At 32.1% G+C, this 22,557-nt stretch overlaps 2 protein-coding genes across 2 annotated transcripts; both read right to left on the bottom strand.

The window, feature by feature from the left end:
* Positions 1 to 234: 234 nt before the first annotated feature.
* On the bottom strand, positions 235 to 4,119 carry LOC105131474 (uncharacterized). The gene is made up of 5 exons (XM_011034472.1): positions 3,845 to 4,119; positions 3,482 to 3,558; positions 1,967 to 2,088; positions 1,035 to 1,161; positions 235 to 699 (listed from the first exon to the last, which is right to left on the bottom strand). Exons 1-5 carry the CDS (start codon positions 3,966 to 3,968, stop codon positions 457 to 459), a joined length of 693 nt encoding a protein of 230 aa, XP_011032774.1. The 5' UTR covers positions 3,969 to 4,119; the 3' UTR covers positions 235 to 456.
* Positions 4,120 to 18,392: 14,273 nt separating this feature from the next.
* On the bottom strand, positions 18,393 to 21,716 carry LOC105131475 (phytoene synthase 2, chloroplastic-like). The gene is made up of 5 exons (XM_011034473.1): positions 20,977 to 21,716; positions 19,955 to 20,005; positions 19,385 to 19,557; positions 19,022 to 19,257; positions 18,393 to 18,921 (listed from the first exon to the last, which is right to left on the bottom strand). The coding sequence occupies exons 1-5, from the start codon at positions 21,359 to 21,361 to the stop codon at positions 18,549 to 18,551; spliced, it is 1,218 nt and encodes a 405-aa protein (XP_011032775.1). The 5' UTR covers positions 21,362 to 21,716; the 3' UTR covers positions 18,393 to 18,548.
* Positions 21,717 to 22,557: the final 841 nt, after the last annotated feature.

Raw genomic sequence — 22,557 nt, forward strand, 5'->3', positions numbered from 1 at the left:
ATGTTAAAAAAATTGATATAACATGTGACTTAGAGCCGATGAATTATCTAGTGTAGTCTTATATTGTTTGGTTTGTTGTGAAATATAATTGATACATTGAAGGGCAGAAAACCAAACCAAACACCCTTACATATTTTGATAAGATAGCAGCATTAATTTACCCCTAAAACAAGAAAGGAGAAAACAACTTTTACATGAAAAGAAGAGCATGAAGAGGACATTCAAACAAAAAGATAAGACGAGCCATCGACTAAATAAACAAATAACAACTGAACATTTACTTGAAAAGAAATCAAAAATCTTCTTTCATACATAAGCACTCGTCGCTGACCAGCATCCGATCGCTTCTTTTGATGTTCAGCTTACTAACACGATAATCTCTGATCTATACCATGCAGTCACTTTGAAATAAAAACTAACTCTACTAATTAATTAATAAATAACGGGGGATCATGTTCAGATGGTTAGGTCTAAGTTTATGTGATTACTCCCATAGTCGAACTCTGGTATGCTTATGAAACTAGTTGTTGAATTATACTCCCGTTGCTGCTCGTTAATTAATGGCCATAACTCTCTTTCTTCAGCAGTACAGCACGACACTGATGGGGTGAAAGAAAGTGAGAGCTCACATGTTTCAGCTGGTAGCCTGTCAATATTTTCTTCCATAGACATTCTACCAACAAAGGTTTTGGCTGAATCCTGCAAAGATGACACCAGCTTTATAATTAATTAATAATGTAATACAGTAGGAATATATATCGTTGGGGTTAAACCACCATTTAAACTCATCTGTAATATATGTATGATCTTCAAAAAGGTTTAGTTTAAGAATTCCTAAACTCGTATATATATATCACCAATTAAGTTGTAGAAAGCAAAGTTCTTAATTAAAGATCACCAACATGGAATCTCCATGTACAGATTTTCAACTTCTTCATATTTCTATGACGAACATACCTATAATTTTATCCTTTAATTTTTCATTTTTTTTCCAAAGACATACATGTAATTGATGTATATATTTTTGTATGTACCTGTTGTTCCGGGTCACCTCCGTCTTCTTTTGTTAGCTGAAGTCCATTGCTTTCATCAGAAAATATATCATGTTTAGAATCAGACTTCTCACATTCCATTTGCATCACGTGCTCACCTTGCAGTAGCCTGCCATATATAAACAAACAGGATGAGCAGGTGTTTCAACATAACCCAATCAATCCATATGAAAAAAAATCAAAATCAAAATGATGATCAGTACTCCTTGATGAAGATACTGAGAAGTTTCGTTGTTTAAAGTTCTATTTGCATCTCATTTGTCACGACCTCCGGTACTGCCACAGAATATGTTATAAATACTACAAAAAATCGAATTTTACTGGCAATTTATTTGAGATATAAGGGCTTTTGATAGATGTAAGGTTATTATTCGACTACGGTTGAAACTTTTTTAAAAAAAAATTAGTGCCATTAGATTTTAGTAGCATTTGATAGATATATTCGATTATCTCTAGGAAATTACTCTTATAATTTAACAATAAGGAAATTTTTGGAAAACCATTAATTATGAAATAGAATTATGATGGAATTTTTTAATTAGTGCCGCGAATTTAGTGAAACTTTGAAACTACGCATTGTCATCAAATACATTAATTGTAAGTATTGAAGAGATGTTAAGCTTCTTTCCATTATCAACTCGGAAAAATATCCATAGAGGGTTGCTGATATTATATTAGATTGCCGTGTTATTAAGCTTGTTATACATGATTTATTCATTAAAAAAAGTTTGAAAATTAAGGATTTTCGCATGGGATTCTTGAAGAGGGATTTTCATTCATGAAGAAGAAGAAGAAGAAGAATGTTGTGTATCTCACAATTAAGGCTTTACATTTCAAACTAATGATCAATTTTTTTATATTATTATTACTACTTTTTGGCAATCAAGAACACAATAAATTAAGCATATACATACCTCTGAGAGGAGAAAATTGAGGAGATTCCCATGTCATCAAGCTGTGTTCTTTCTGCTTGCAGATGCTTCTTCATGGTTATTAAGACATTGATGTTTTTGGGACCCTTCCTGCTTCTGTACATCTGTCAAAACCGGAGTTTAAAGATCAAGGGAAGTGCTGTTATATTCACAATCATTATGCCGTTTAGTTTGCATTTCCTCTTGTCCTAATCTGTTCAGTGTCTAATCGTGTTCACCTTTCCCCCCTTGTATTACATGCCTTTGCTTATTTAAGAATATCCAAACAGAAAGAACAAAAAATCTATCATGCTATCACATGCATTTACTATAAACTAGGTCGGCATGAATGTAGATGCATTTGATTTTTTTATATATAGTTCAGAAGAATAATGGGTCACAGATTTTTTTTTGTTTTTTTGTAAGTCCCTGTTACTGCAGTAAAATTCGGTAGATGAAGTGATAAAGCAGATCATATATGAACGTCATTTCATGTAACATTCAAGATGAGTGCGTGACCTATTTTGAATTGAGTACCTCCTTTTGCTTTAGAGATGGCAATACAGCCAGTCCAATCTCCAAAAATGAACTATTTTTGTGTGGATTTCAGACTTGAGATAGGGGAATATCATATATATCTATGGCATTAACATTTAGCTATCAATAATAATATTTAGCTACCAATCCGCACTAATAATTTGTTTGAATGGACTCATCACTGATGAGCCACTAGTTTTAAGTAGCTAATTAGAAGGAAGACCTTCTTCAGATTTAGGGTTCTCATGTTCATTGTCATGTGTGTCTCAATTAATTTGAATTAGATTCCTAGGAGTTTTACCTTGCCCAGTTCCTTTGTCTGAACATGGAACAGGCGTGACGAGTATAGATTCCCTAGATCCTCTTCAATGATATAAAAACCTAGCTAGCTTTATATATACACGTACTATATAAATATTCCATATGCGGTATATAAGCTTAATTAATTCATCTTAATTCTAAAATTAAGTTAAACATTCTATGGGACCAATGTCCAAAAAAATTGACTAGAATTTTGATTTTTTAAAGACAAATAACAGTGTCTTAGTAAAGGATATTAACTGTATATTGGTGCTTGGCGAATCTGTTTTTGCAGTGAACATAGACCATCGAATTAGGTCTAAGGTTTAATTAAGTTTTTTAATGAAATCTGATTAATTCCAAGAAAAAAAGAAAAGAAAACAGAGAGAGAATTGTGATTGCTTTATCCAAATTAAAGAAATACTTTGCTAGGTTTGCCTTTATGATAGCAGAAGGACCATCCTTAATTTTAATCATGTCGCTGGGATGTGGACCTCAATTATAGCTAGCATCGCAAGCCACCATGTGCAATATTGCAAGCACGTAGAAACATATATAAAATGTCTACATTAATTCCAAATCTGATGTGATTATTCCTGTAATTCTTCCACTTAGAAGGTCTTCCTGTTTAATGATCTGCTAGTAATTTTGTTCCTTTGAGCTGAAATGAGAGAGTCATACCTGAAGATGGCTTTTTATATGAGCAATCTTCAGTTCTTTCACGCCCATCATCTGTAGAATTCGCCTAGGTGTTGCTTCTGTGCAAAATCATCAATAAACTTATCAGCGTACACCGGAGAAAAAGTACAGATCGATGCTTAACTGTATATGCATGATTGTGCCAGATTCAGTTTTCTCAGTTTTTAGGGCACCATAAAAAAAGGTTGAGCATAATTTAAATGGTCTTTATATGATCTGTTTAGAATCAAAATGGTGCAAAGTACCCTTTGATCTTCCCTTGCAATTGTATTTTAAGAAGATTAAGTAGTGTCGTCTTCATGTCTTTAAGAAGCCTTAGAGACACTGCAGACCAGAAGAACTTACTGTATTTTCCACCGAGGCGTTCAACAGCTTCAACAAAATGTTCATGGAGCTCAGGAGTCCACCGGAGACGTGGATGTTCAGATTTGTTGTATTGCCTTACTCCATTTTTCCGTGATGTTTTCATGGCTGGCTATAGCTTCTATATGATTCAGAATGTCTTTTTTTTTTTTTTTTTGCAGAAGACTATCTGATATATACAATTATGTAGGCGGATAACGTCTACCCTTGAAATGTGAACGCATATCTGCCTTGCAACCACACAAGATTTTAAAACAAAAAACATAAGTTTGTCAGTCTAAGACCAAAGACTTTTTTAAGCATCTAATTAAGTTCCTGTTCAAACATGTTTTCTCTTTATTTATTAGTAGTAGTGAACTCAAGATAATTTGGTAAGCTGAGCCCCCACACCCCTCGCCAAGATTCTTTTTTTTTTTTTTTGGGTAATATAAAAAGATTGAACTAATTAATTACTAAAAGATTGAAGAACCGGAAAACAAACACGTATACTATATATCATATATAATTTCTTCTTACACAAGTAAACAAAACGTACCATCCTTTTCCATCCAGATTTCAACGATTAATTTCTTTATATATATATATATATATGGAATCTAGGAGAAACAGTCGTATATAACCTTAAATGAATCATAGTAATTGCAGTGTTCAGCTTTTAGCAACTAAATTATCAAATGATCCACACTGTGGTCGACCAACTGGAGTCGGCTGTTCATTCTGTGATCAGGATGCGGGATTTTTTTAAGAGTCCCAATCCATGGAACTACACTGGATGAATAAGAGAAGAAAGTCAACAAAAATTAAAAGTCATCCTACCTAAATGATTTGCTAAGGCCAAAGACTTCAGTTTCTCTAATTCTCTTTCGATAAATTAATAAATCAAAACCTCATAGAAAGTAAAAATAATGATGAAAAGTGCCAAGAGAGAGCTGACAAAAATGGAGTCCAGTCCACTCGAGATAATACCCAAATTATGTTAAAACTTAATTCCCAACCTAAATACATAATTAATTTAAACCTAACGTCTCGTACAAGCTTCAAAATACAAAATCCCCAACCTAAATTAAGTTAAACTCCCAAGCACAGCCTACATTAAATATTCCCATACCACAAAATTCAAAGGAATTTCTTTCCGGTAAAAATCTAAAGAAAAAAAATATTAATTCAAGGAAAATATAAAGAAAAAAAAAAGAAAATTGAAAAGGCATAAAAATGATCTCAGAATTCTTTGAAATGCCACACGTTTTTTTTTAGAAGATATTAAGATTTAAGAAAGAATGTGAATGCATGATTTAGTAAGACAGCACATTTAGAGTTTCTATATATATATATATATATATATTCAATGATTAGTTTTTTCTATTATCACAAGCTCATGCATGTGGTCATAACCTAGGACATGCTCTAGGAATTTTCCTCCTTTTCACTTTGAGAACATGGTGCCTTTTGGATATAAAAAAGAAACAAAGAAAGAACGAAACCCTCAATACGGGCAGAGCAGCAAGTAAAGTCAAGGCCATGACCCTAACCTATCAACTTCATGTGTCAATAAAAGACGGTGCCTACTTTTGGACCCATCTGATTCCTCTCATGGCTGCCGTGTTCAACACCACCCTCTCTCCAATTTCAATATGCAAGAAAAAAAGGAGCAGCTAGCTAACCCCTAGAATTAATTTCTTGAAAGGTGGTTCTTCATATGGTTGTAAATATTCCAGTGCGCTAAAGATCCATGGCATGCAATGAACCGTCCTTGTAATCCACATGTGGACTCTCTTGTTGCAAGGCTTAGACCGCTTGATTTATAGATGCGGGTGGGTGCAGCTCCCATGCACGTAAATCACACCAAAATGGATCTAAATCTGCAAACAGAGAGGAAACAATATCTGTCACGTTTTCCTGCCTTTATATTTATATTCTATGGCTACAAATTATATTTGTGTGTATGCTTTGGAAGATTGCTTTAACTTTTGGCCAAATGGCCACTTATGCACATAAAGACATTCAAGAAGTGGAAAATTCTCATTCCTTGAAAGTGACGGAGGTAAATTTTATTTCATCAATTCACTCGATAACATTGTTAAAAACTGTAGATAAATGCAGTCACCACAGCTGATGCAGATACCACAGTCGGGTGTCATAATCTAGCTAATTCACTTATTTTTAGTCTATAGATGGAATCTTTGAAAGCTCCTCTCTCTCTTGAATTCTTCGTCTTTCTGCTCCTTATCCAGTTATCCCTTTAGGATACACAACTTTTTTATTTTATTTTTTTGGGTAATATTAGGACACACAACTTGGTACTAGCCCCTGTATTATATATTTATATATAGTAGTTAATATTTTTATGTTTTTTATCCTACTTTGGATGATTGTGGTTAATATATAAGTGTTTTGAGTCTTTCTTTTTCTTTCCCTCTTATGGTTTGATCAAATTCACTTGGAATTTTAAACCCTTTTGGCATATGGTACAGGTCTTGTAATCAATAAACATCATGAAACATGATGATGAGAATTCATATTTCTTTCCTCGTCGATCATTGTTGATCGAGAATGTTTTCATTCTTCAAATGATGCGCCTCCTCATTTCTTGATCGTGCATTTCTATGTGCCGCAATTAATTTTATGCTTGAAAAGATGCCAACCTCAGGCGTGCAGTGAGACAAATTTAGTTGTCATACTCTTTTGAAAAAGCATATTTCTACCACTCAATCAAAGCTAGCCTGAATTTCTAAAGCTTCGACTTGGAAGCTTTTGTAGGCCAGAGAGAAATTATATGAACAAAAGAAAATAAAGCATGATTTAGACACACGTGTAAAGTTTGATGAGATAATTGGAGGAACTTATTTTTCAAGTGAGGTGGGTAGGTTTCCATCATCTACAATATTTGTTTGCCACAACATAAATTAAGAGGACACTAATTTTATTACACCATAACAAAGGATGATAATCTTAATTAATCAGTTGATCCGATAGTTAAAGAATAGCACATTTCCAACCAAACTTGTGCCAGTTAACCTTGATATTAATTATATTTACCCCTTTATTAAATTTTTGAAAGATGGTAAGAAAAATATTTTAATTAAATTGTAGCTTCTTATTTTTATTCTCTTTAAGTTTTGATATGTTTTGTTAAATAATTAAAGGGTTTGTTTAGAAGTGTATTTGTGGTTGTTTTTCAAATAACTTTTCGTATCAAAATACATGTTATGATTTTTTTTATTTTTTAAAAATTATTTTTGACATCAGTACATTAAAATAATTTAAAAAATTAAAAATATATTAATTTGAAATAAATAAAAAATAAAAAAATTAAATTTTTTTAAACATACTTTTAAAACATAAAAAAATACTAAATGTTATGACAACACAAGAATATGTTGAATTGTCAAGGTTAGATTTTACATTGGTCATGAATTATTTTTTAGAGGCAAAATCTAGGAAGATTTTTCTAGAGGGACCCAAAATCTAAATTTCACTAGTTTTAACTCTAAAATTTAAATTTTACTGGATATCTTAAGATATCTTAAGGGGGATATATTAAGTTTTATTTTTTTCGGTGGTTGGGGCCCCACCAGCTAAGTAATAATTTATGTTAGTTTTTTAAATTAAAATATTATTTTGTTGTTCATTATTCATTTAATACTTATATAAAAGCTTTTCTTTTGATGAGAAAGAAGTGTTTAGAAAATAGGATACATGAATTTTTTTATTACAGAAAAAAATGGTCTTTGATCCAATAAAGTCTATGATTTCTTCATCAATAAGGTCTTAAAGATTTATCAAAAAAAAATCCACAGTTTATTATTCGTGCTTTCTTGGAACGTGATTACTATGGTTGGATGTATGTGTTCTTGGGATTCTACTTTTAATTTATTGAAACTTAATGATGATACTATAAACAATTTACAACTTAATATTATTGGGATGTGATGATGCAGTAATTTAAAAACAATTTCTAGGCCCAAAATAACGGCTAGGAGACTTCCCCGTTGGTGCTGCATTTCTATCTACATTTCAGTGTGTGTGTGTAGGGGAAGGGGTGAATAAAAAAACAAATAAAGAAATGAGTGGGCGCAAAAGACAAATAAGAAGAGAGAAAAAAAAAAGAAAAAAAGAAAAGAATGGATTATCAGGATTGCACCGAAGCAATGATAATGATATCTTTTATATCATTGAAAAATTTTTAAAATGATAAATTTATAAATATTATAAAAAATTATTATATTAATCTATATACACACTTAAAAATGGTAACGCCCAACTTGCTTGGAATGTGTAATACATATGCAAATAATTTAATTATTTAGAGTATGAATAATCTAAATAATTTAGAATTTTAACTATTTAGAATTTTAATTGTTCGGACCCTCTAAAAATTAAATATTTTTTATCCAGCTCAAATGGCTCTTTCTCTCTTCCCCCCTCACCTTTTCACTTTCTTTCTCACACACATGCATTTTATTCCCTTTTCTTTCTCTTATTTTTCTCTTGAACACTCCTTTAAATATTTTTCATTTTACACATAAATTCTCTATGCATACAAACTTGTTTGCATCTTCAATGTCATTATCAATATGTGCTTTTGATATTATACATGGCATAATAAACAATAATTTTCTATGAAGATATTACCACTAACATTGTCAATAGAAAGCGCGGCACATCACCTAATGACTCTTAACTTTCTAGGAATATTTTCCTTCTCAATAAGGTAAATTAGGTATATGAGTACACCTAGTCACTAGGTGAGTAGAGGTAGGCCATCCCAAGCCATATACAAGCTATGCATAAATACACATTTCACTATAACTTCATTTTATTTTTATTTTTGTATATATTATTCCCTCCTTATATATTCAATAACTTAAGCATTGAAAGGTCTCATGTTCCAATAAGAGACTGGTTTTCCGGGGGCATCCCTAGGTTAGGACTAGTTACAACCCAACCCATTAATGTATTGATAGAAAATATAGTTATTATTTGAAGTTTTTTCATGATTTCATTAATGGCATGGTATGTGAAAAAATAAATAAAAACTAGTTCATTCTCATTATAGTTCCTACCATAATACTTTTAATGACTACCAAATTTTCAGGACAAGGAATAGTTTATCTTTATCAATCTTCATATTCTAAATCTCACTCGTATGCTTTTAATCATAAAAGACTTGGATATGGGATTATACCAACTCCTATGAAAAAGAAAGTACATCATTCCTACTAGGTGGAAAACTCTTCACTTTGTCATAGAGTACACACTTATCTTTATAAGAAATATGTCTCTATAAAGACTAATCTAGACAACTATAATAGTCTTATAGATTTCAAATATTACATTTGAAATGTTAGAAACATCGTAGAACTTGTGACATAAAAAAGTGATGCCATGTATAATAGTCTCCCAACAATCTTTTGTGGGACTACTCGAGTATGGTATTATAATCTCAAGCCTAATTTCATCATTTCATTACCAGTATTCTAACAAAACAAAGCACGAGCAAGTTATTTATCATTATCCAAAGAGTATGAAAGCACCAGAGCATACATTTAAATATTTAATGAAACAAATGCTCAATATGGAGAATTTACTCAAACCTATTTCCATTCAATTTCTAATTAGTGGAATCTATAACTACTTATCATAGAAACACCTGTATATTCTCCATGAAAGAACTTATATCAATGTAAAACAAGCAATAAAAAATCATATTTGAGTAGAAAAGGCAAGAGTTATTACACATGGCTACTCATATTTTCAAATAGTAAAGTCATTTTATTATCATAAATCTCCTACGAAAGCAACCAAAAAAGCATTAAAAAGCACATTCAAGATCATTTAACATTTTCTTATCTCATAACCACGTCACTCATTACCACACAAACTAAGGTATTTGTTACCATTAAGGAAAAAGATTTTGTGAAATACCTTCCTCCCATGAAAAGTGGTGCGAACATGAAAGACTCTAATAAGTTCTATCATTTTCATCATAGGCATGATACCAAGGAATGTTACATGCTAGAAAATTAGATAGAAAAATTGATTTCTAAAGATTACCTCTAGTAGTTCGTGAAAAAAAAAAACCATAGCAAAAAAGGAAGGAAGCCTACATATTTGATAAGCTGTCTAAAATCAAATAATTTTCAAATATTGCACCCTATTTTGCATTAAGTTTTTTTAATTTTCAATAAAAAAAAATAATGTTTCTCTATGTCTCTGACAAAAGTTTACATGATATCTCTAACTCTCCATGAACATTTTAATATCCTCAATAAAAGTCACCAATCAAATCTTCATGTCTTCATCGAAAGTCTCCATGCAAATCTCTATGTCTTTATGGACATCTCTATGTCACCTGTGAAAAAATTCATTCATGTCTTCATGAAAAAAAATTCTATAAGCTTTATGACTATAAAAAATATATGCAATGCCTCTTTACACAAATGCCTCCACAATCATATACCTTGAAAATGTTTTTAAGTGTATAATTATTTAAACATCGTAGAACTTGTGACATAAAAAAGTGATGCCATGTATAATAGTCTCCCAACAATCTTTTGTGGGACTACTCGAGTATGGTATTATAATCTCAAGCTTAATTTCATCATTTCATTACCAGTGTTCTAACAAAACAAAGCACGAGTAAGTTATTCATCATTATCCAAAAAGTATGAAAGCATCGGAGCATACATTTAAATATTTAATGAAACAAATGCTCAATATGGAGAATTTACTCAAACCTATTTCCATTCAATTTCTAATTAGTGGAATCTATAACTACTTATCATAGAAACACCTGTATATTCTCCATGAAAGAACTTATATCAATGTAAAACAAGCAATAAAAAATCATATTTGAGTAGAAAAGGTAAGAGTTATTACATATGACTACTCATATTTTCAAATAGTAAAGTCATTTTATTATCATAAATCTCCTACGAAAGCAACCAAAAGAGCATTAAAAAGCACATTCAAGATCATTTAACATTTTCTTATCTCATAACCACGTCACTCATTACCACACAAACTAAGGTATCTGTTACCATTAAGGAAAAAGATTTTGTGAAATACCTTCCTCCCATGAAAAGTAGTGCGAACATGAAAGACTCTAATAAGTTCTATCATTTTCATCATATGCATGATACCAAGAAATGTTACATGCTAGAAAATTAGATAGAAAAATTGATTTCTAAAGGTTACCTCTAGTAGTACGTGAAAAAAAAAAACCATAGCAAAAAAGGAAGGAAGCCTACATATTTGATAAGCTGTCTAAAATCAAATAATTTTCAAATATTGCACCCTATTTTGCATTAAGTTTTTTTTAATTTTCAATAAAAAAAAAATAATGTTTCTCTATGTCTCTGACAAAAGTTTACATGATATCTCTAACTCTCCATGAACATTTTAATATCCTCAATAAAAGTCACCAATCAAATCTTCATGTCTTCATCGAAAGTCTCCATGCAAATCTCTATGTCTTTATGGACATCACTATGTCACCTGTGAAACAATTCATTCATGTCTTCATGAAAAAAAAATTCTACAAGCTTTATGACTATAAAAAAATATATGCAATGCCTCTTTACACAAATGCCTCCACAATCATGTACCTTGAAAATGTTTTTAAGTGTATAATTATTTAAAATTACCCCAAAAATTCAAAGAGTGGGGTGTAAATGATGATACATGAAATTATTCAAAAACAAGAAAATTGTGTTGTGTTTCTATTTATATTTATATTTCTCTGTATATGTACATGTACACTATATTTTTTAGTATGTGTGTGTGTGTGCGTGTGTACTTGTGTTTGTGTAACATTTTTATATGTGTGTCTATGCAAGGAAGGAGAAGAAGAAAACAAACAAGATGAGGTGACATAAAAGACAATGAAGGAGAGAGAAAATGAGAAAAAAAAAATATCAGTCATCAAGGTCACTAAGCTCCGATGATATCACTATTAGTGCAATCAAAAAGATTTTGACAAAATGAAATAATAGACACCAAGGTAGACCACTAAAAATAGCTAGATTAGCAACATAACCCACTTGTTTGGCATGAGCAACTCATATATCGAGTGGTTTGGTTGTTTAGGTCATAAACAACCTAAATGATTAGACTTTCTCTCTCACCACATTTTTATTCTCACATTACTTTCCTTTACACACATATTTTCTCCCTCGCACACCTTTTATCCCTTATTATTTCTCATTCTCCTTTTACACTGACATATGCCTTTATATATTTTTTATTTATTTATCATGATTGACATATAATTTTTTTATGCACACATAATTTTTTTGGCATTATTAATGGCATTGCCCATCACCTATATTTTCACTAATAATGTATATGACACAACAAATACTAACTTTCTAGGAAAATATTGTCACCAACATCACTCATGGAAAGCATGACACAATACCTAATGACTTAACTTTCTAGAAATAGTTTCCTTCTCCAAAAAGTAAATTAGATGTATAAATACATCTGACCACCAGGCAAGCAGAGGTAGGGAATCCAAACCATATACAAGCTACGTATAGATATGCTGTAAGGCCAGACTCACTCTCTCTTGCAGAATATTATCTGTTATGGCTCAGCCCAACCCAGCTTCCACACCTCACGGTTTTGTTCCTAGCAACCTGCAGGTCCCAAAACAAGAGTGGTTTGGTTGTTTAGGTCATAAACAACCTAAATGGTTAGACTTTCTCTCTCACCACATTTTTATTCTCACATTACTTTCCTTTACACACATATTTTCTCCCTCGCACACCTTTTATCCCTTATTATTTCTCATTCTCCTTTTACACTGACATATGCCTTTATATATTTTTTATTTATTTATCATGATTGACATATAATTTTTTTATGCACACATAATTTTTTTGGCATTATTAATGGCATTGCCCATCACCTATATTTTCACTAATAATGTATATGACACAACAAATACTAACTTTCTAGGAAAATATTGTCACCAACATCACTCATGGAAAGCATGACACAATACCTAATGACTTAACTTTCTAGAAATAGTTTCCTTCTCCAAAAAGTAAATTAGATGTATAAATACATCTGACCACCAGGCAAGCAGAGGTAGGGAATCCAAACCATATACAAGCTACGTATAGATATGCTGTAAGGCCAGACTCACTCTCTCTTGTAGAATATTGTTTGCTATGGCTCAGCCTAACCCAGTTTCCACGCCTCACGGTTTTGTTCCTAACAACCTGCAGGTCCCAAAACACGTCCTACAATGTTAGATACTAGCTGCCTTAATATGTCCTGACTTTAGACACTCTTCTTTCGATATGGAATGTTACAATCCCTCCATCTTAAGAACGAGTCGTCCTCAACTCTAATACCACGTAAGGCTCGGCTCACTCCCCCTTGCAAAATATTATCCGTTATGGTTTAGCCCAACCCGGCTTTCACGCCTCACAATTTTGTTCCTGGCATCCTACAAACCCCAAAACATCTCTTACAAGGTTAGGTACCAACTACTTTAATATGCCTTGATTTTAGACACTCTTTTTTTTAATGTGGAATGTTACATATGCATTCTTTATAATTTCATTTTATTTTTATTTTTCTATACATAATTTTTTTCTTTTATTTTTTTTAACTTAAGCATTAGAGAATTCTTCGTTTCAATGAGGGATTTTTTTCAGGGACATTCCCAAGCTAGAGCCCAGTTAAGAACGCAGCTATGAAAAACTCAATTTTTATTTAAAGTTTTTTTACAAATTCATAAATATGTAAAGTACGACCAATACCAATTAAATGTATATATATAAAAGACATTTCATTCTATGATCATTATCAACACATGTATCCATAACTAGAAAATGTTGTTTCATAGCACTACAAAATTTAATAATTTCACTGACAAAGAAAATAATAACAAAACTAAACAAAGGAAATAACTAAAATTCAATTAAATAATGAAAAAAATGAATAACAACTACAATGGAACATAATTATTTCTAAGTGGTAATGCTTATGATCCTAAATTCATAAAAAAAAAAAAACAAATTGTTCTAAATGGAATACAATACAAAATAATTAGGAAATTCAATAAAAATTTAATCATATACATTTAATTGAAATTGAACAGCAAATTTAAAAATAATAACTAAAATTCAATAAAAAAATGAAAAAAGATTGCAATAACAACTAAAATTCAACACAACTATTACTTTATAAAATTACAAAGAAGATATAATTAAACAAAAATATAGACAAAAAAATATAATACAAAAAAATTTAATGAAAAATTCTTGCCTTAATGGCATGCTTAATTTTAGAGTTGAACTAGGTGTGATACAACACAAAAGGCAAAAAAAAAAAAAAACACATTATTGAAAAAAACTTAAAAAAGAAGAAAAAAAAAAAAAAAAACACATTATTGAAAAAAACTTAAAAAAGAAGAAAAATAAGAAGAAAATATTTCAAAAAATTTACCCACAAATACCTGTTGATTGTATTAAGAGAAAGAAAGTTTGATTTCTAGCCTTGATATTAAAGAGACAAAATAGAATAGCAAATTAGTGAGAAGAGAATTATGTGAGAAAACTATATGGTTTTAAGTTGGAAGAAAAAAATAAAGATGTCCCACACTCAAGGAGCTTTTATATTAGGTGTTGCAGATGGAATTACTAATGAACTATTAAATATTATTATTTTTAAATATTTTGTTGGTGATTTTTTTGTAAAGTCTCTTTAAATTTTTTATTTGCACTAAAAATTTCACAAAACCCCTATAAATTTTTTAATTTCTTCTATAATTATGTCAGAATTATAGTAAATAGTCATTCAGAAATGCATTAATTACTAGCATATTAGAATTTGCATTCTGTTGGGAAACCTATAAAAACGTGCACCTTAGTTAGTAAAAGCATTAAATGTTAACGCGTTGAAATTCGCATTGCATTGGAAATATTAAAAACTTTAATTGCCATCACCGACATATGAAAAGGAATGATTCCCTTCGTCTCTAGAATATACTAACAGACAAAGTCCATCAGTATACCTATGTGTAATTAGTTGCATCAACAATACCAAAGAGAAGGGGACAATTCTCATCGTCTCTGGAATATACCAACAAAAACAACCTATTGGTATACCTGTTTGTAATAAACAAATAGTTGATATTTTCATTCATGTGAAATAGTGTTTGATGTTAGATTGTATCTGTATTCTTTATCTATCTATCCTATAAATACTTAAATTGATAATTACATGAATAACATCATAACACCACTTCAAATAACAATAATAAAATAAATATTTATATATAAAGAATTTCATTGAGGTAGTACAACATGTAAAAGTTTAAACGCATGTCAATTTTCTAGTATCCTAGACCAAAGAGTTTCATCATGGATTTAGCAGCATAGAAATTCTCTTTCAATATGTTCCTTTCAGGTAAAATTCTTCTTGCCCATTCAATAATTATATCATAACCGGCCTCACTCAACCCATGATCTGACTTGATGATTAACATATATGCAACGGTCGATAATTTACTGTGATTTGTGCAACAATCCTATAATGATTTGTCAAAATCTTTTTTAAAAAAAAAAATGATCATGTCTGTATTAAGTTCTTCATCTACGATTGGATATTGACCTGCATGACCTTAATTCATTTTTATCACATTCATAACCATAATTCTATAATGATTATTATTATTATTATCTACAACTTCATACACGTTATTAGCTCTAGAAGTTTACCTAACCATCTTTCTACCATGGTCTCGTAAGGAACATATGGTTCTATGTATGCAAACCAACACAATTATTGCTCCATGAACCCTTTTTGTAAAAGATGAATCGTTACAACATCTAAATTGAGAAACTTTTTTATTTTTACACCTCTTACATGGGTATCCAATACTACCTCCACTAATATATCTTGTATTAGATATTGTGTAATTAATAATACCATAAACTCCATTACAATAATCCGTCCTCTGCAATTCTTGGAGTGAATCTTAATATATCCATAAACGATCATCCATAACTTTTATAGATTCTATATAAAGCAATGATAATAACATGTATTAATTAACTATCTTAGCTAAATAAATTTGCAAAAATATTGATTTAACTCTATTGTCAATTTTGTTGGTATCAATATCACATCAATATACGATTTACCTTTCTAAATCTCACTGTAATATCATTTACAATGTCATCAATATATACCAATAGAATTTTTCCGTCAGGATACTCATGTATAATCGATCTAATTCTGTTGGTAACTATCTATAAAAACTTACATGTTATTACATTATTTAGCTTTTTTATCCTTTGTATTTCCATTGTGATTCTCTCGGCTAATACCGACAATATATTCTTATTGGTGGTTATTGACAGATTTAGTGATGAAAATATTTGATTAGTAAATTTTATTATAATATATCAAAAGAAAATACATTATTATTATTTTTTTATTTATTAATTTTCTGATAGTATATATAAAAAAAAAAATTGTATTGCCACATGATTGATGAGCTAAACAGCTCAATTGATTTATTGATCGTCAAAACGGGATTGATAGAGAAAAGTTTGGCAGCATCATGGATGAAGATGGCGAGAAAACTCCATCATAATTAGGTACAACTCAGAGTACACAATTGATAGCTGGAGAGTGAGTTGTTGACTTAGAAGCCAGTGGTGGGTATTATCTTGTAGCACGACATGTTGGTAGCTGTGGTGCACGAATTCGCAAGTTAATATAGCTGACAAATGACATCAAAAGCAAGCTCAAGCAAGGAAAGACTACGAATGGGTCGCTCGCTTAACTGGGAACCCTCTCTTTCCAAGGGACGGTTGTGGCTCACAAAACTTTTCAAAGAGGAATAATTAACCCAAATTCCTTAACACCACAGAAAGAGAGAAAAGAAATCCGCATCCAAATTGCAAAAGTAGTTTTCCATCATTTAGAGCCGGCATTTTTTGCATCCTTCAAGATTAATGGCTGAAAGCAACCAGTCTTTGCCCAACAAGCAACCAAAGTTCGTATTGCCCAGCATTAATGGTCCTCACACAAATTTCGTTGAATTTTTTTGGATAGAGTAAGCAGGCTTTTTCAATGTTGAAAGCAAACCCAGAAAAGAGATCATGAGGAGATATGAATTCATACAAGGGAATATGAAGTCAAATTTTAATCAATGTCACATGGAGATGTAGACATGTATAGCTTGACCACGAAATCAAATAATCACATCAAGAATTAATGAAACGTACGGAATCTAAATGCTTCTGGCTGTGGGAGAAACGAATGAGGACCTATTGCTCAATTCTTTAGCCCCTACTTTAATTGAAGAACAGAAGGCCATCGCGTAGAGTAGAAGATTTCAACAACGTAAAAAAAATTCATCGTCGGTTTGTTCTCCAGTCATTTTCCCTCGGTGGGTATAATATACAAGAAAGTGAAGTGTTATATACGAGAGTGAAAAGGGTTTGTAACATCAAATTTGCAGGTTCGCAAGGTATCTGCCCCCTAATGGCCACTGATACATCCAGAAAGAAGAAACAAAAAGAAAACGGGTCCGAGTCAAAATATGGTATGGGCTATATAGGTACCAGTGCTATACCACGGGCTAGACTAAATTTTTTTTAATATTAAAAAAATATTTAAATGATAATAATTCAAAACAATCCTAATTAAATTAATTAAAATTATATTCTGGGATATGCGACTGAAAAACTTGTCAAATAAACAAAAAGAAATTACCAGGCGTAATATCTAATAATCTAATATTAAAAAAAAAAAAACTTTAAAAAATATAATGTTAAAAAAAAAATATGCATTAACTCAGGATAATTTAATAAACCAACAACTCGTTGATATAAAATTAAAATCAAAAAAATCAAAAAATAACATGGTAGAAAGAAATTTACGTACCATTTTTCCCTCAATCAAGTATGCAGCGCCGAATGTATTTCATAGAGAAAATATCTTTACACCCAACTGCATGATTAGTCAGTTTTTTTTGTAAAGACAAATTGTTTCACGGTAATATGTTTCTTAATGAATAATGAAAGAATTTTTTTTTTTTAATTAGATGGTACATGAAGGCCTATCGATGGCCTGCACCCACTCTGGATCCAAACTCTGATCAAATTGCTTCAGTGTTCAAAGTTCAAACATGAACCCTGTTAGGTGGGGACGAAAAAAATGATCTAGGGCCTGACGTGAAGTCAGGATTAGATCAAGAATCTGGAGTGAATTATCACAAAGCCTGTTTAAATTGGGTACAGACTGTTGGACTGAAATACGCATTCTAGCCCATTAAAATAGCAACAAGATGACACCCAATTCAAATTAATAGAAATTATGCCTGTACACATGATATACAAATTGTGTTCTAGACATGTATACGAGCGGTTGTTGGTGGTGATAGAGCAGTAAGAGGCAACTAGTTTGATCTGAGGTGGAAATTTTGCGATTTCAGGGGAAATTGATCTTTTTCTTGCTCTTGCTCTTGCTCTTACACTTGGTCTTGTGATATATATATATAGACAACCACTTATGAATTTTTATTAATTTCACTTTTGAAATAAGCTGGGAATTTACAGACTTTGAGACTCTTAAATTTATTTTTTATTTTTTTTGGGGGGGCGTTGGAGGGGGTTGATATACCCCATGTAAATTCCAAGGCAGAAAATTGAAATGATCAACTCCTTGCTGGCTCGGCGAATTTAGAAGAGCCAAGCATGAGCGCTCTACCATAGGCTACAGGCAACGATGCAAATTTCTTTGCTTTTCCCACATAAGCTCTCTTTGTAAAGTTATCATAGTCGTTTACTTCAATAGCATCCAATATCTGCTTATATAGCAACAAAGATGCCCATACCGGCCATCTGCTAGCAGCATTGAGCTCTGCGACACCCTTCTCAGCCTCGTCGAAGAACATTCTTGCACGCTTTATTTGTCCCTTCATGAAACTCCTCCATTTGTCTGTCACTTTCCCTTTAAATATGTCTTCATCAGACAAGCCAGCTTTAGCGAGCTCATCTTGAGGGAGATATATTCTTCCCCTCCTGGCACTGAAAATAACCAACCAGCCAACATTTTTATAAGATGTTCACTCTTTTCTTAATAAGAAATCAACTTAGTAATTTGAATCCAGATTATAATTAAGCTTACTCTTCTCCAACATCTCTGAGTATGTTGGTGAGTTGATTAGCTATCCCAAGGGCTAAAGCTGCATTGTATACGCTTTCTGTTGAAGCCTTTGATTCCGGTGCTATTCCCATTACTGGAACGCTCATTAGCCCTACTGTCCCAGCAACGTAATAGCAGTACAGGTAAAGCTCATCGAAGTCCTTATATCTCGACTTTTTCAAGTCCATTCTCATTCCTTTTATCATGTCCTTGAAGGGCTGTCCAAGGAGAGATTTCGATCAATTGGCTAATAATTTCTTGAACAAATGGATAGTTCAGTCAATATACAAGTGAAGCATGCTGGGTATTTACTAGAGTATTTAGCATTGCGATTTTAAGTATTACCTGTATATCAACAGGGTACTTTGAGACGGTAATAGATAGAGCTGCATCATACATATCATATGGGCGACCTTCAAAAAGATCATTCAACCTCTGCTCCCATCTGTCAAGAGCTTTGGGTGTGATATGTGAAGCATTCGGTCCATCCACAAGCTCATCAGTCCTCCTGCACCACACTTCAGAACAGATACAAAAAAGTTAATAGACTAGTTCTTTCAGCATTTTCCAGGATTTTTACTTCAAAGTGTTTTGCGGCCAATATGGTTGCAAGCCAAGAATTCTGCAATGGCTCTACACATGGTGAGGGAATAAGAATGGGAGAAACATCACTTCTGTTTTTTTTTTTTTTTTTTTCACAAATGTATATATTTCTTGATAGTGATATGAAAAACACAATTGGGGTCATCTACAGGAAGGGCTCATCCACATCCTGGAATGTCCAAGTGACAGATAATGTATGCAGGTCATAACCATCTCAAATACAGAAAGCCAAAATGAACTGGTGTGCAGGGAGCATAAATGCAATGGAACAAATTGAACTGGCAAGTTGAAAGAAAGCCAAAGCGTACACACCATAAATTGCCCAGACAGCTCTTCGCCGCTCTGGAGTCATAAGTAATGTGCCTGAAATTGGATATTACAGGGAAGAAATTTGATTATAATAATCAACATAAAAATAAAAGCTTATACAATTTGACTTTTCCCAGGATTAATTCATTCGGAATCAGTGCAAATGAATAAATACAATTCAAACCATGTCTAAATTAGAAAATTTAATCCCATATTTGACATCATCTCTTTTTTTTTATATGACATATTTCACAGTACTTTAGATTTAAGAACTATTACAAAACATGATAAAAGTGAATATGTGATGATACAAATTCATTTAAAAAAAAATATATGACAGGACATAACATGAACATGAGAGAATATATATATATATATATATATATATATATATATATATATATATTCATTGAAACAGAAGTAGAAAAAAGCGACTAAAGTTGTAGCTGATATGAGTTGAGAGCATTTTCACAGATTTACAGTGACAATGCTCACTTTTAGTTACATACATGTAGTAGAATCCTCTGTGTTAAAACTTGAAATCACTATCTAAAGCCACAACAATTTGGTCACTCTATATAGCCTTTTTTCAATTTTCTTTATTTTATATGTCATTAGCCTTTTCAATAGTTTCCACAGTGATAGAAAGGGACACAGAAGAAAACAAAAGCAATTTATCTTTTCTTTCTTTTCCTTCCATTATCTCTTAGCAAGTAGTGGCTACAAGGAAATAAAAAGTTCAATGTAAGAAAAAGGATCTGGAAGATAAGTAATTAAATAAATAAAAACGGTGATATTGTAATCGTTAATTGATTCCTTGCTCATGTGCTAACTTCAAAGTTTTGAGAAGCTCGGGTTCTAACTGTAGACAGCAACTTTAATGTTTAACAAGAATATTTATATTCCTAGGACAAGTTAACTTCATCTTTAAGACCACAGCTTAATAGTAAAGCAATAAGCAAATCCTCTGATAACTATGAAGTGTTGTAGTAAACACAAACAAGAAGGAGAAAGAGAGCAAATACCCAGGTAAAAGGTCTTGGCATACTCAGCACAGACATCACCACACCTGTTATATGCCCCATTTAGCAGATCCCCACGAGTCGTACTCTCAGCTTGATCATTCCCTGCTATAACATCTGGGATTCTCTCTTTTTTCTGCTCTTTCACCAAAGCAGCTTGCTTTAGAACCACCTCATACACCTTCTCCTCTGAAGATCTTGGTGGGTTTGCCACTACGCCTGAAAGGGAGGCAGCAGCAAAAACCCCTGTAGAGAATTTGAGTCTTGAACACACTTTAGAGTACCGTCTTACTTGCGCGCCACTTTTGGGGACTAAACTTGACAGGCTCGATGTTGCAAAACTAGCATTCTCTGTTGGACAAATCACCCAAAGCAGAACACCAGCCATCTCAATATATAAGTCTATACACAGTGGTTTACAATTCACTTGTTAGGTTTCTTTTCTTCCCTTTTATTTTCTTTTCTTTTTCTGGGTTCTGGTTATGTTTTTGTTGAACTGGTTTTTCAAGGCCTGTTGGCTGGTGTTCTGTAATGAGAGTTTTCTTAGAGGGAGGAGCACAAGTACGAGTGGAAGAGGTTTTATTTCTTTGCTTTCATGGGTTGGCTGACGGGTGACCAGTAATTTTTTTTTTATTTCCTACATGGCTTTCCACTTGTTATCGTGAGGTGATGCAAGGATCTTCATCTACTTGTTACCAGAAGAGATAGGACACTCTTACCACGAAGCCAATCCCTAGGAATATGCGACCCCCCACCACCACCTCACACATGGGATTGTGTGGACATCATTTGTTTAACTCTCTTGCACTGGACTTTGCGAGATTTGAACCAATTAGAAGTCATCTATTTATCTGGGACTTCAATGTTTTTGGTAATAAATCACGACGCTTGTTGAGCACTTGCTAGATTAAAAAAAAAAAAACTTTGTATAACCCTATAAGAGAATTGGTCTCAGTTAGTAGGCGGATTCGAATAAGCTTGGATTTATTGGCGAGATTTTTAGAAAATAATTTTTTATGGATACACCTATTCAAATGCAAAAAACCTTTAAGGCCCGATCCAAAAACATCTATTTTTCTTTCTTTTTTCCTTTTATTATAAAGATATTTGTACTGTTTCAATATTGATGAAAGAATTATAATCCTTTGAGTCTCGAAAGAAAATAACCTTTCTGTCAAATTAGTAATGTATTAAGATGTTGAAGATGAACGAAACAATTATAGGGAATCATAATCATTTGCAAAACAAGTTTTTTAGATAAAAGACTTGGAAAATAGAGATAGGTTCTTCTCCTTCAAGCACGAGACTTGGAAAATTAACATGGGAGAATATTCAAGTGGCATGAGATCACAACGTACCAGAATTGAATAGTTGCAAGCTGCTTAATTGTCAAAGATTTGAAGCTGAATCACGTAGCCCTTCTGATAAAGTTGGGCATCCTAATCGTTGGGAAATTTCCCTTCCATTTGAAGTTTGAGTATTAGTAGGTTAGAATAATCTGCCTTTCACGTTGATTGACCGCTGCTCTATCCTCTCTTTTTTCTTCTTTTTTATCAATTGTTTTACCTCTTCTCTTTGCGGTCT

Source organism: Populus euphratica, unplaced genomic scaffold, assembly GCF_000495115.2.
Source record: "Populus euphratica unplaced genomic scaffold, PopEup_1.0 scaffold23.1, whole genome shotgun sequence".
Classification (NCBI taxonomy): Eukaryota; Viridiplantae; Streptophyta; class Magnoliopsida; order Malpighiales; family Salicaceae; genus Populus; species Populus euphratica.